This window comes from Equus caballus, chromosome 2 (genome assembly GCF_041296265.1).
Source record: "Equus caballus isolate H_3958 breed thoroughbred chromosome 2, TB-T2T, whole genome shotgun sequence".
NCBI lineage: Eukaryota > Metazoa > Chordata > Mammalia > Perissodactyla > Equidae > Equus > Equus caballus.
The window spans coordinates 119,667,762-119,679,829 of NC_091685.1; the positions used below are offsets into that span (position 1 = coordinate 119,667,762).

The 12,068-nt window shown below is 43.9% G+C and overlaps 1 protein-coding gene across 5 annotated transcripts in view; it reads right to left on the reverse strand.

Moving 5' to 3' along the window:
* Nucleotides 1-12,068, reverse strand: part of ALPK1 (alpha kinase 1) — a 106,286-nt gene that overhangs the window by 11,878 nt on the left and 82,340 nt on the right. For all 5 annotated transcript variants that reach the window (XR_011436303.1, XM_023636734.2, XM_070259809.1 and 2 more), the window contains 4 exons: nt 5,049-5,108; nt 3,060-3,146; nt 2,488-2,564; nt 1,535-1,630 (listed from right to left, as the gene is read on the reverse strand). Coding sequence is in view for 4 of the 5 variants with exons in the window: in XM_023636734.2 (XP_023492502.1) it covers nt 1,535-1,630; nt 2,488-2,564; nt 3,060-3,146; nt 5,049-5,108 (320 nt within the window). In the remaining variant the exon portion in view is untranslated. The remainder of the gene's footprint in view (nt 1-1,534; nt 1,631-2,487; nt 2,565-3,059; nt 3,147-5,048; nt 5,109-12,068) is intronic.

Consider the following 12,068-nt stretch of genomic DNA (forward strand, 5'->3'; position numbering starts at 1 on the left):
AAGTGTAGTGTGGACAATTATTTATCCATTAGCAAAAGACAGGCTAGGAGATGCCTTTGCTGTTCTGTCAGGACTCTGAGGGATACCCGGCCCCTCATTATAACCATTTCAAAACAGTGCCAAGACAGAGTAAGTCAGTCCAAGGACCCCAGGGCGTTGGCCATCCTCTCCCTCAGCACCCACACACTATCCAGCCCCACCCCCACCCCACAGAGGCCCAATATGTGCACAAGTTCACAATGCCCGCCAGTGCAAAAGAATTCAGACACGTTTCTTCGGAGGATTGTGGCAGCTCTTTGTTCACAGGAACTCTGCATATTTTGCAAGCAGATTGATGATTTCTGCATTGTTCTTGGCAAAGAGCCCTTTGATTTACAATTTCACAGCAATTAAGACTCATTCATTCATGCTAGAAATATGTATTGAGTACTGCCACGTGCCAGGCACTGTTCTAGACATGAAGGAGAAAGCACACAGTGGGCCTGCAATGAGCTTACTGTCTACTGAGGGGAAGAGATTGGCCAATACACAGAATAAGTAAAATGCATAGTAATTGAGATGGCGATAAGTGCTCCAGAGGAAAATAAAGTGGGGAAGCGGTCAGGGAGGTCCAGGGTGGGAAGACAGTTTGCACTTTTAATGATCAGCAGGGACAACGTCACTGAACGAAGGATGTGACCCTTTCCCTGTGTTTTGGTCTGAGCAAAAGCACCATCTTGCTAAAATTCAGATTACTAGCAGCACGTTGTTCGTGTTCTTGTGCTACACTAATTAGTATTGCCTACAGTTACAAATGTCAGTTTGGTATTTAATAAAAATGGCAATATTGATGATAACATTAAAATCGCAATTTCAGTGCAGTGCAGAAAGCAGTTCAATGTCTGTGCCAATGCTGTGGGCTGGTCAGAGACCCGAGTTCTGCTCTCAGGTCTCTCTCTTACCGGTCGTGCAAACTGCAGAGGTCACTTAATTGTCTGGACCTCAGTTTATTTTCTTCTAAAATAGGAACAATGCATTTAGCTCCACTTAGCTGGTAGGATTTTATGTGGCTCGTACACATATACACGCAACCTTTCTGAATTGTAAAGCCATGTATAAATGTTAGTAATCCTTTTTATTAAGGATAAGAGCCTGGACAGGTGACTGATGCTCTGATTTGAACAGATGGGAATTAAAGTTTTAAAATTATTACCCCTTTGCCTTATCATTGAGATGGCTCACATGTGGAAACTGAATTTCAGGATAATTTGAAAGGAAATAAGTGGGATTCAAAGCATTTATCACTTTGATGATATTCTTTCATTCACTCACCAGTCACTTTTCAGTACCCTCTGTATGTCTGCTGCTGTGATAATAAAGCCAAATAGGACAGCATAGGAACTGTCCCTGGGATTGCTCCCATTATCCAAAGAGGGGAGACACCACTTCCCGACCCCGGAAAGACAGTGGGATTGGCTAACCAACCTCTGAGAGAATGGTGGCAGCTTTGTAGGTGATGTCCCTCGGCCCCCTAGTTTTGACAAGTGATAATTACCAAGTTAATTTGTGGATTGTTTTTAAACTTTTCATAATCTTTCTTGCTCATGGAAACAAAGATGTCTGCCAGGATGCCTAGTGATGTGGAGATACCCTGTAAGGAAAAGACAGACGAAACAAATCAGGACTCCATCTCAAGGCGTAAAGGCAATAATTAGCTCTCCATATGAGCCATTGCTTATTATTATAATTATGACACTAGAAATGCTTTTAAACTAGATACCACGGGGCATGAAAGATCATCACATCCTGAGGACATGGACCTCAAGTAAACGCAGCCATTTCTTAGTTGGGCCTTGCTGGATCACCAAAACTAACCTACCACACTGCCAGGGCTGAAGAACTGGCCCAGCAAGAGTCCTCACATCCATTCTGTCCAAGTCATAAAAGGACAGTAGGCAAGAGTGCTGCTAACACAGCTCAGGGAAAGGTGACAACCCGATGCTTCAGGTCACGAGGAGAAGATACCCACAGAGATACAGAGAACGAAAATACCAGGTAGGAAAGCGAATACTGCCTCTCAGTTTCTTGAATAAAGATGCTACGTGAACAATTAATTGATGTCTCTGCTCACTCAACTCATGGAAAATGACTTTACATATGAGCTACTTGGCCATCTCGACTTCACTATGGAGTCGGATAAAGGCTAAATATACGACGAAATAGATGGACAAATGGATAGTAGAAGTAAATATATAAATAGTTGCAATATATAGATAGTTACAAATGAATTTAGAGACACTACATGTATGCCAGGAGTCCAGCAGTGAGCGAGGACAGAGCGAGACACAGGAGGAAGTTACCAAATGCTCCTCGTCCTACGCCCACATAGACTCAATAAACACAGGACAACAAAACTCTTCAATGATAAACTGAATTGTGCCATAAGGAGATAAACATCCACACACAAACATAGGAAAGGAGAAAAAAAGCACTAGACCAAAAACCAACCTTTTTATCGGGCTGAGGAACTGTCAGATAGCCTACGATCGAGGCCCACGTTAGCTCTGCCGCTTCATACCACATCCCTGAAAAAAAGGGGGAGATGGAAAAACCGCCAGTATCTGTGTTCTTGTGTTAGAAAACAGCTTTGCAAACTAATACAGGAAGAAGATGCATTGAGCTGTTAGGAAAGTTGAGGGCGGGATTAGACTGGCAGCAATCAACAGACAACGATCTGCAGGAGTATCAGCAATCTGTTTTCCAGTTGGTTTAATACAGACGCGTTTTCCCTTTCACAGGGAAACAGTAAGAATTATTATAGATTATGCAAATATATATTAATATATACATAATTATCTCCACTATTTACACGATTAATAATTATCATCCTCTGTTAAAAATTTTCCAACACTTCAGTTTGGATTTTAAAGTATTAATTATATGTATATAATTCTATAGGAAACTAAGGGAAGTGGGGATTAACAATTTTAACCAGACACAGTAAGAACATTCCACAGTAAAGTCTCGTAGCCAGACTGTGCCAAGGAGCCTTGAGAGGAGCTAATGTTTCATGCCGGTACCTAGCTTCTGCAGAATTTGCCCTCTGATCTGTATGCAGACCGCCTGCACCAGGACCTTGTCACTTTCATTTCTGTACAGCCAGGTACCTACAATAAAAGAAGGGGAAAAGAAAAGCATTTTTGGCCTTGAATTATTTAAGAAATAGTCTGTAAAATAAAATTATTTTCGTAGAAGCTGTCAGGAGCACACATGATACAGATTCGAGAGACGGTCTCTTCTCTACATTTAGAGCAAGGTCCTTGCTGTAACCTGCAAGCCTTCACGGGAGCTCTCCTGCCTGGTCTCCAGCTCTCCCCTTAATACACGTGCTCTGCATGCCGCTTCATCTGTGTTCCTGATAGTGGCAGCCGTCTCTGGCTTCCTGGCATCTGCACTTGCCTCACCTCTGCCCGGGACCCCTTCCCTCTGGCTCCTGAGGAGACCTGCTCCTTCTCCCACTTCAGGTCTCAGCCTCAATGCTATGGCCTCAATGGCCTCTGCGGGTTGATTTACCTACAGTCTTACCCCACTGTCTTGGGGTTGCCTCGTGGAGGGTGGGATACATCCCGTTCACCCCAAATTGGTTTGGATATGAAAACTGATGACTCCACATAGGCACCAAGAGGGTGTGAAAAGATTTACTACTCACACAGTGAGCCTTTCTGAGGAGAGCAGGGCAGGCACCAAGCTGGTGTGTTTGACTTGAATGAAGAGAGCAGTGAGTGGCTCTGGTTTTTATTGTGACTAGAGTGTGGGGCCAGAGTAAAGGTTCCCGCAAGCTGAGCCAGGGTTTACTGATGAATCAGCCCGTCCAGATGTGGGGCGAAAGGCATAGGGAATGCTGAGATCTGAAAGCTGTCAGTGGTCAAACACCAAAAGTAGAGTCTAATTTATTATTACACGTCCCCCCCGTTATTCTCTGTCACATTACCCTCTTTATTTTCTCCCTAGCCTTTAATCCTACTGTATGTGTGTGTGTGTGTGTATGTATATGTAGGGTGTAGAAGATGAGAAGAGTGCATATTGTAGGTTAGTGATGGTGGCCACAAATGAGGGGTGTGTGGTCATGATTTATATTCCAGGGGCTGGCCCCGTGGCACAGCGGTTAAGTTTGCATGTTCTGCTTCGGTGGCCTGGGGTTCGCTGGTTTGGATCCTGGGTGCGGACACAGCACCGCTTGGCAAGCCATGCTGTGGTAGGCATCCCACATAGAAAGCAGAGGAAGATGGGCACGGATGTTAGCTCAGGGCCAGTCTTCCTCAGCAAAAAGAGGAGGATTGGCAGCTGTTAGCTCAGGGCTAATCTTCCTCAAAAAAAAAAAAAAAGATTTAAATTCCAAACGACCTCCCCACTGGAAACATCTACAAGTTTCTTGGAGCTTGGGACCTTACATCCAAGCATATTGAGCTTAAGAGTCTACTGGAAATTGTGTTCAACTGATCGGGAAAGGTGTTGACTTAAATGCCCAGAAATTCAGACAAGATATCTGAAGGCTTAGATGATTTGTTACTGAACGATTAGGACTTGATTCCTTTTACATGTGATTAAATATTGAAAGAAATCCGTTTCAAAATAAGTTCTTATTGAAGTTCTTATGTAGCAAATCAAATTTATTTCCCAAATCATTTAAATACATAAAGCCATATGTGTATTCTTCTGAACTCAGAGTCTTATTCCCATTCAAAATTCTTCTCAAGTTCACTACTGAGCCCTTTCTGAGGCCCAGAGAGCTACCTGCTTTAACACTATGGCTCATTAGATAACAAACTACAGTGAAGCGGGGAAATATTAGAAGCCTTGATTGTTTTTGTTTTGGAGTAGAGAAAATGGAGACACAGAGAAGTAAGCTGCTTGGCCAAAGTGACTTCATTCATCAGTGGCAGAGCCAGTCCCAGGTCGTTCTGTGAACGGCTAGTTACAGTGTCCTTTACGTCAGTAAATTGTTCTTAAACTAGGACGCTGCTGGGGACAGAGGCAGAAGGTCGTGTGAAGATATGAAAGCTCCTTACCTGTTGCTCCGTTGTTGCTGATCAGGCTGCCCAGGATATACTCTGCTTTCAAAAGTTTCCCTGAAAACCAGCAGCCACACGCCACACAATTAGTTTGGAACATGTGTTTTAAATACCACGAGGAGTTCACGCTCTGAGATTAACACGTTTTAACAGGGACCATAACCTCTCTTGGAAACATTCTATTTTAGAGTTTAACATCAACAAGTACATCATTTATAAAAGTGAGAAACAAGATGAATTCAGGAATTGGCAAGGTGGGAGTTGTACAGGATCTGAAATGGCAATTAGATTCATATATATAAATACATAAACTCACTCTTGTGAATAAATAATTCATTCATACAGAGTAAGGCTTGAGAACTCAAGGCAAACCTTGTAAAAGGCTGTTTCTCCGTTTGTGAGAACCGCACCTCAAGAAGTGGAACAGAGTTGCCCATGAACAGGACTATTTACAGAATTATCAAGAAGGGATTTTGATGGGGGAAGGGGTAGGGTGGGTCTTTCTAAACTTTTCACTCATGTTGGTGACCACCGCATAGGAGGGGCCTAATCTATGGACAGCTGTTGTTCTCTAAGGAGGAAATGCAATAATTTACCCTTTTATCCATCCCTTCTTCCAGGTGCCTCTAGGCCCTACCTGACCTGGCCCCTGAGACTTCTTTGGCATCATCTCCAGCATTCTTCCCCCGACTCTCACTCCCTCTTCTTTGGGGACAGTGGCCTCCTTGCTGTCTCTTGAACCCTCCAGGCTTGTTCCCATATCAGGGTCTTTGTACAATTATTTTAGTCTGGAATGTGTCTCTCCTAAATATCTCCAAGGCTTGCGCCCCCTCTTCTTCAGGTCTTTGCTCAGATGTCCCTGTCTCATAAGGCCTTCCCTGACCAGCCTAGTTCAAATTGCACCCACAGACATACACCTGGCTGTGGTAGGTTGTGTTTCCAAAGGAGGTCACGTCAATATCTTCCATCCCACGTGCTCTTTTGTAAGGTGACCTTGCCATTCCTCCATCAAGAAGTGGAATCTAGAGTTTATTTCCCTTCTCCTCGAGTGTGAACTGGCCCTGTGACCTGTTGTGACCAACGGAATGTGGCAGAGGGGACACTGTGTACCTTTCTATTCTGGGCTTTAAGAGATCTATAACTTCTACCTTCACCACTCTGAACCCAGCCACCATGCTGTGAGGAAGCCGAAGCAGCTACAAGGAGAGGCCCAGGCAGGAGAGAACTGCGGCCCTCACCTGAGGGCCCAGCTGAACTCCTGGCCGGCAGCCAGTATCACGTGCCTGCTGTGGGTGCAAGACCACTTTGGACCTTCCAGCAGTCTCACCTTCTCAGGCGACACTACTTAAAATAAAAGAATTGCCCAGTTGAACTACAAAATTATGAGAAGTAATAAATTATTATTGTTTTAAGCCAGTAAGTTATGGGGTGGATTGCAATACAGCAATATGTAACAGAAACTGGGTGCCTAAAGCGGGATACAACTGTAGCAGAAACAGAGCGTCCAGCACCGGCTGAGGAACTGAGGGTCGGGTGCAAGCTTGAGAGACGTTGAGGAGACTGAAAGGGCAGTGAGGAAATTGTTACTGGAGGTTTGAGAAAAGACAGCACACGTTATATAGTGGTGGAAAGTTGGGCAACATGGTCTCCAGTAGTAATGGGGAAAATAGAAAATATAACCAATGAACTTGTGTATCTAGAAAGGAGATACTCAGGAAGAGGCTGAAAGTACCAAACTGACCTCTGTTAGCACCTAGGATGCAGTGTGGGAAGAAAGGGGCACTAAAGAAGGAACGATTTGATTTTTAAGAAGGATTTAGAAGAAATATAAAAGGCCCAGAATAGCCTTTCCAGCCAGTAAGACATTTTCAAAATAAAACCTAGGGATAAAGATCAAATCCGGGGTAATGGCAGTAAGATGTAGCCAAGATCAGATCAAGGGTGTGGCTACTAAACCCTTTGCCAAGACCTCAGACCCTCTTGACCAGGCAAAAGAGCTCCTAAGAATCTTAAGGGTTCTGTTCCATAGCACCTTGATTTTCAAGCCAGGGTAGAGCTCACAGATAATTGTAGGCATGGCTTTTGTCTAATTCAATGCATTGAAAGGCTATAACGTATTTAAAGGAATTGCATCAGCTTAGTCTAAGAAGGGCAGTGATAGCTCAAAATGAAACCCAACTGGGACCCCACCTTTCTATGCGCATGGAGCAGGCTGAGAAATGTTCACAAGAAATGTCCCATGGAAAAGGAAGGATGACTAAGAGGACAAGTCCAAGAGCTGAGGGGACCCACTCCCAAAGAGAGGAAGGGAGTCTTAACGTCCCCAGAAGGAAGACTTGGGACATATGTCTGGCTGGATTTTAGATGACTATGGACATAGTGACAGCTGTTGGACTCTCATGTCCCCCCGTTCTGGACAGGAGTGTTCAAAGCTATCTCCCCATTTTATGCTGGTTGTGTTGGAGGGTAGAAAACTTGACTTTTAGTTCACAAGTCTCTGTGCCCTAGAAGCAGCACTTGAGAAGACTTGTCTTGTCTGTCCCTAGACTTGATTCAGAGGACGAGATCCTGAACCTAGGGCTGGATGCCTTCACGGGATGACACTCAGGGTGGGGTAAGACTAGGTCGCACGTGGGAGGGATGTGAATTGTTGTGGTCAGAATGCAAACTCTAAAACAGTAGGGGGTCTTGTCCATTTCATGCACCGCTCTGTCGCATGTATCTCTCTAACAATGCTTGGCACATAGCAGATACTCAGTGAATGTCTGTTATTCAACCAAACGATATTTGAAAGTGTCAGGGACTCTGCTAACAGCTGGAGATGGAACGACGAACAAGGTTGAGTCCCTGCCTTCAAGGTCATAATAGTAAGAGCTACCATTTATGAAGTGCATGCTATATGCTGGGCATTGTTCTAAATTACAGTAGTCCCCCCTTATCTGTGGTTTCACTTTCTGCAGTTTCAGTTACCTGAGGTCCAAAAATACTAAACGGAAATTCCAGAAATAAACAATTCATAAGTCTTCAATTGTGTGCAGTTCTGAGTAGCCTGATGACATCTCTCGCTGTCTTGCTCCATCTCTCCCGGGACATAACTCATCCCTTTGTCCAGTGGATCCACGCTGTATACACGCTACCTGCCCTTGGTCACCTAGTAGCTGTCTCTGTTATCAGATTCACTGTCGCTGTATCGCAGTGCTTGTGCACAAATAACCCTTATTTTACTTAATAATGGTCCCAAAGTGCGAGAGGAGTGATGCTGGCAACTCAGATATGCCAAAGAGAAGCCATAAAGTGCTTCCTTTAGGTGAAAAAGTGAAATTCTCAATTTAAGGGAAAAAAAATCATATGTTGAGGTTGCTAAGCTCTATGGCTAACTTTTATTACAATATATTGTTATTATTATTCTATTTTATTAGTTGTTGTTAATCTCTTACTGTGCCTAATTTATAAATTAAACTATCGTAGGTATGTATGTGTATGAAAAAATATAGTATACTATATTTATTATATAGGGTTCGGTACTGTCCTCGGTTTCAGGCATCCAGTGGGGGTCTTGGCACATATCCCCGAGGATGAGGAGGCACTACTGTATACACAGGACTTTTATGATCTTCATTTCACAGATGAGGAAATGGGCCCCACATAGGCTGGTAACATGACCCATCCATCTGAACAAAGCATGTGAACTCTCTCTTGCGCTAAGCTGCTTCCCAGAGTCACCAGTATTTAAGATCAGTGTCCAACATGACAGTTTGGTAGAGGCCTGTTTTCAGCCATGCAGGATATAATTTTCTTTGCTCACAGTCTCTTTCTGTCCTCAAACAAAGCAGTATTTCCAATTTCCTACCTTTTCCTCCCAATTTTTTAAATTTGCTGAGCTCCTCCTTTCTTTCCTCCCCTTCTCCCTCCTTCCCTTTCTCTCTCTCTCCCCCTCCTCTCCCTCCCTCCCTTCTTCCTTCTTTCCTTTCTAACTTTCTCTCTATTTTAAACCACATTGTTTTACACTTTTTGGTAGTTGTTTATGATCTGTCTCCTCCCCTAACTTGATCTACTTGAAAATCATGAACCACGTCTTGATCATCTTTATGAGTATCTCCAAGGCCTACTGTAATTCCTGCCACACAGAGGCTTTCAACATATATTTGTCAAAAGGAAGAAGAAATAAAATCAGCATTGGAAATAATGAGTTAGGGTCTGATTAAAATTCATTCATATGAATGTATTCAAAAAGAGAGCAATAACATGAAATACCTGTGTGAATGCATTTTATCAAAGCTCTCTCTTCTTAAAAATTATTTATTTATTTTTTTTGAGGAAGATTAGCCTTGAGCTAACTACTGCCAATTCTCCTCTTTTTGCTGAGGAAGACTGGCCCTGAGCTAACATCCGTGCCCATCTTCCTCTACCTATTATGTGGGACGCCTACCACAGCATGGCGTGCCAAGCGGTGCCATGTCTGCACCCAAGATCCGAATTGGCGAATCCTGAGCTGCCAAAGCAGAACCTGCACTCTTAACCACTGCACCGCTAGGGTGGCCCCAAAAGTTATGTTTTCTAATCAGATTTTGCTGATACATAAGGATGGGCATTTAAACATATGCTGATACTGTATTCACCCACCGTGCTGAATTTCTTAATTCTAATAATCTGTGGATTTCTTCAAGTTTTCTATGGGGGCAATCATACTATCTACAAATCATCCTAATTTTGTTTATTCACTTCGAATCTTCATACCTCTTGTTTCTTTTTCTCTTCTCACTGCATTGGGAAGGTTTCCAGGTCAGTATCGAATAGAAGTGGTAACAAGATGCGTTTTTTCTTGACTTGCTTTTAAAAGGAATACTCCTAACTTTTCATCATTAGTTTTGCTGAAGGTTTTGGTTGTTTCCCTTTATCTAGTTGAGAAAGTTCCCTCTTGTGCAATTACCAACTTATTGCCTTTCAGGTCCAAATGCACCTTTCATGGCCTGCTTTGCGGTAATGGGTCTGGACCTTGTAAGCACTTCTCCTTTGCCAGCTTTGTATTAGATGGTGTGGAAGGACCCATGGGGAAGGTGCTTCTCTTCCTGAGTTTGTATGCTTCTCTTGCCAGGCTCTTGCAGTGCATACAGCTTCTCCAATGCATGCTTCCTGCAGTGTTCCTGGCTTCTCCTGTGCCTGACTTACTGCAACACGGGCAGTTTCTCCAGCACCCAGCTGCCCAGTGTGCAAAGGTCAGCAGCACCCAGAGGCAAGCAGCTCCCTCCAGCATCCTGTCAAGCGACTTCACAGTGGCGTGTTGCCAGTAAGGCACCTCCCCATGGACGTCTCCCCCTGGCATTCCATAAAGGCAGCTTTGTGGTAAGTTCCAAGTCACCTCTCTGGGGATGGCTTCACCCAGAACCCAAGAGGGTGGATTTCCAGTGAGTTCTGTGGCCTGGAACCTTGACTTCTTTGCCATCCAGTGAGCCATGACTATGCCCTCTCCAACAAGGTCTGGATCTCAGTGCAGGCGTACTTGGGTGTGGGGTTGGGAGCTCTTTCTCAGGCGCTCTAGCTCAGTCCAAGGGATAGTGGCTGCTCCTTAAAACTACCTATCCTGTATTCTTTAGAGTTCTCTTTACATCTCACTAGCCATCCCTCATGACTCTAATCCCCTGATACAGTTAATAATTATATTAAACTTTCCTTGCTCAAATTACGGTGTGATTTCTGCCTCATGATTGCACCTGACTGATAACATCTTTAACTCCAGTTTGTAATTTTTTTTGTTTTGGTGAGGAGGATTAGCCCTGAGCTAACATCTGTTGCCAATTTTCCTCTTTTTGCTTGAGGAAGATTGTTGCTGAGCTAACATCTGTGCCAATCTTTCTCTATTTCGTATGTGGGACGCTGGCTCAGCACAGCTTGATGAGCAGTGCATATGTCTGCACCCAGGATCCAAACCTGCGAACCGTGGGCCGCCAAAGCAGAACATGTGAACTTAACCACTACACCACAGGCCAGCCCCCAATTTGTATTTTTAACATAACTAGGTTTAAAATTTTATAAAATACTTTTCAAATCAATTTAGGTGAACACATATTAACTATCTTTATGTATCTGGAGTAAACCTTACTTGACTGTAATGTATTATTATTAATCTAATATAATGCTGATCAATTTGCTAATATTTTAGGATTTTTGCATCTTATAAATTATATAAGTGATATTGCCCTAGAATTTCCTTTTCTTTCTATCTTATTTAGATTAACCTGTGCATTTACCAAATTCTGTATTCACCATTGCTTTTTGAATCCCCCACTCTGACTTTGAATGCCTTCTGTGTTACAGACACCTTAAAGAAATCTTTAATTCACCATATTGATGTGATGGGAGAAGACTCTGCACTTGCTCAGTCCTCCACGTTGACAGAATTGGAAGTCTGAACCCGTATCTCTGATTGTGCCTTGAAAGGTTTTGTCTCCTAATTTCAGGCAAGAGTGAGCTGGGCAGGCCAGGGCATCCTCTCTTACCTCTGAAATATCATTACGCTGAAAGCTTTGCCCTTTGGAAGGTGTTCTGAGTGGACACCAGGAAGGGCTGGGTCAGAGGGGACAACAGGAAGACTGTGCTGTCCCTCACGTTACCTTTCTTCCTCGTCCCTGCCCTTAAAGCATCATGGATCCCTCTCATTTCTCCCGCCCAGGAGCCCCCAATGCTGGGCCTTGAGAGCCTTTCACTGTGCCATCTTCTCTTCCCAGGACACCCCCTGCTCTAAGCCCCTCTTCCTCTGAGACCCCCCGTGCAGGCAGAGGCTCAAGAGACGTCTGGGGCCAGAAGCTTACAAAGAAGCCCTCAACTCCGAGGCTGGGTTTGTCTTCTTGTGGCGCTTCTGGGAGTGCCTCTGAGGAAAAGACAACTCCAACTGTCAGAGAGTAAGATCTAGAACCTTTGTCTTAGACACGAGACGTGTGAGCAGAGGAGAATACTGCTCACGATGACATCGAGGCTTACACCTTATCAGGAGAAAAGCTCTAGCCCACCTTGGTTAGA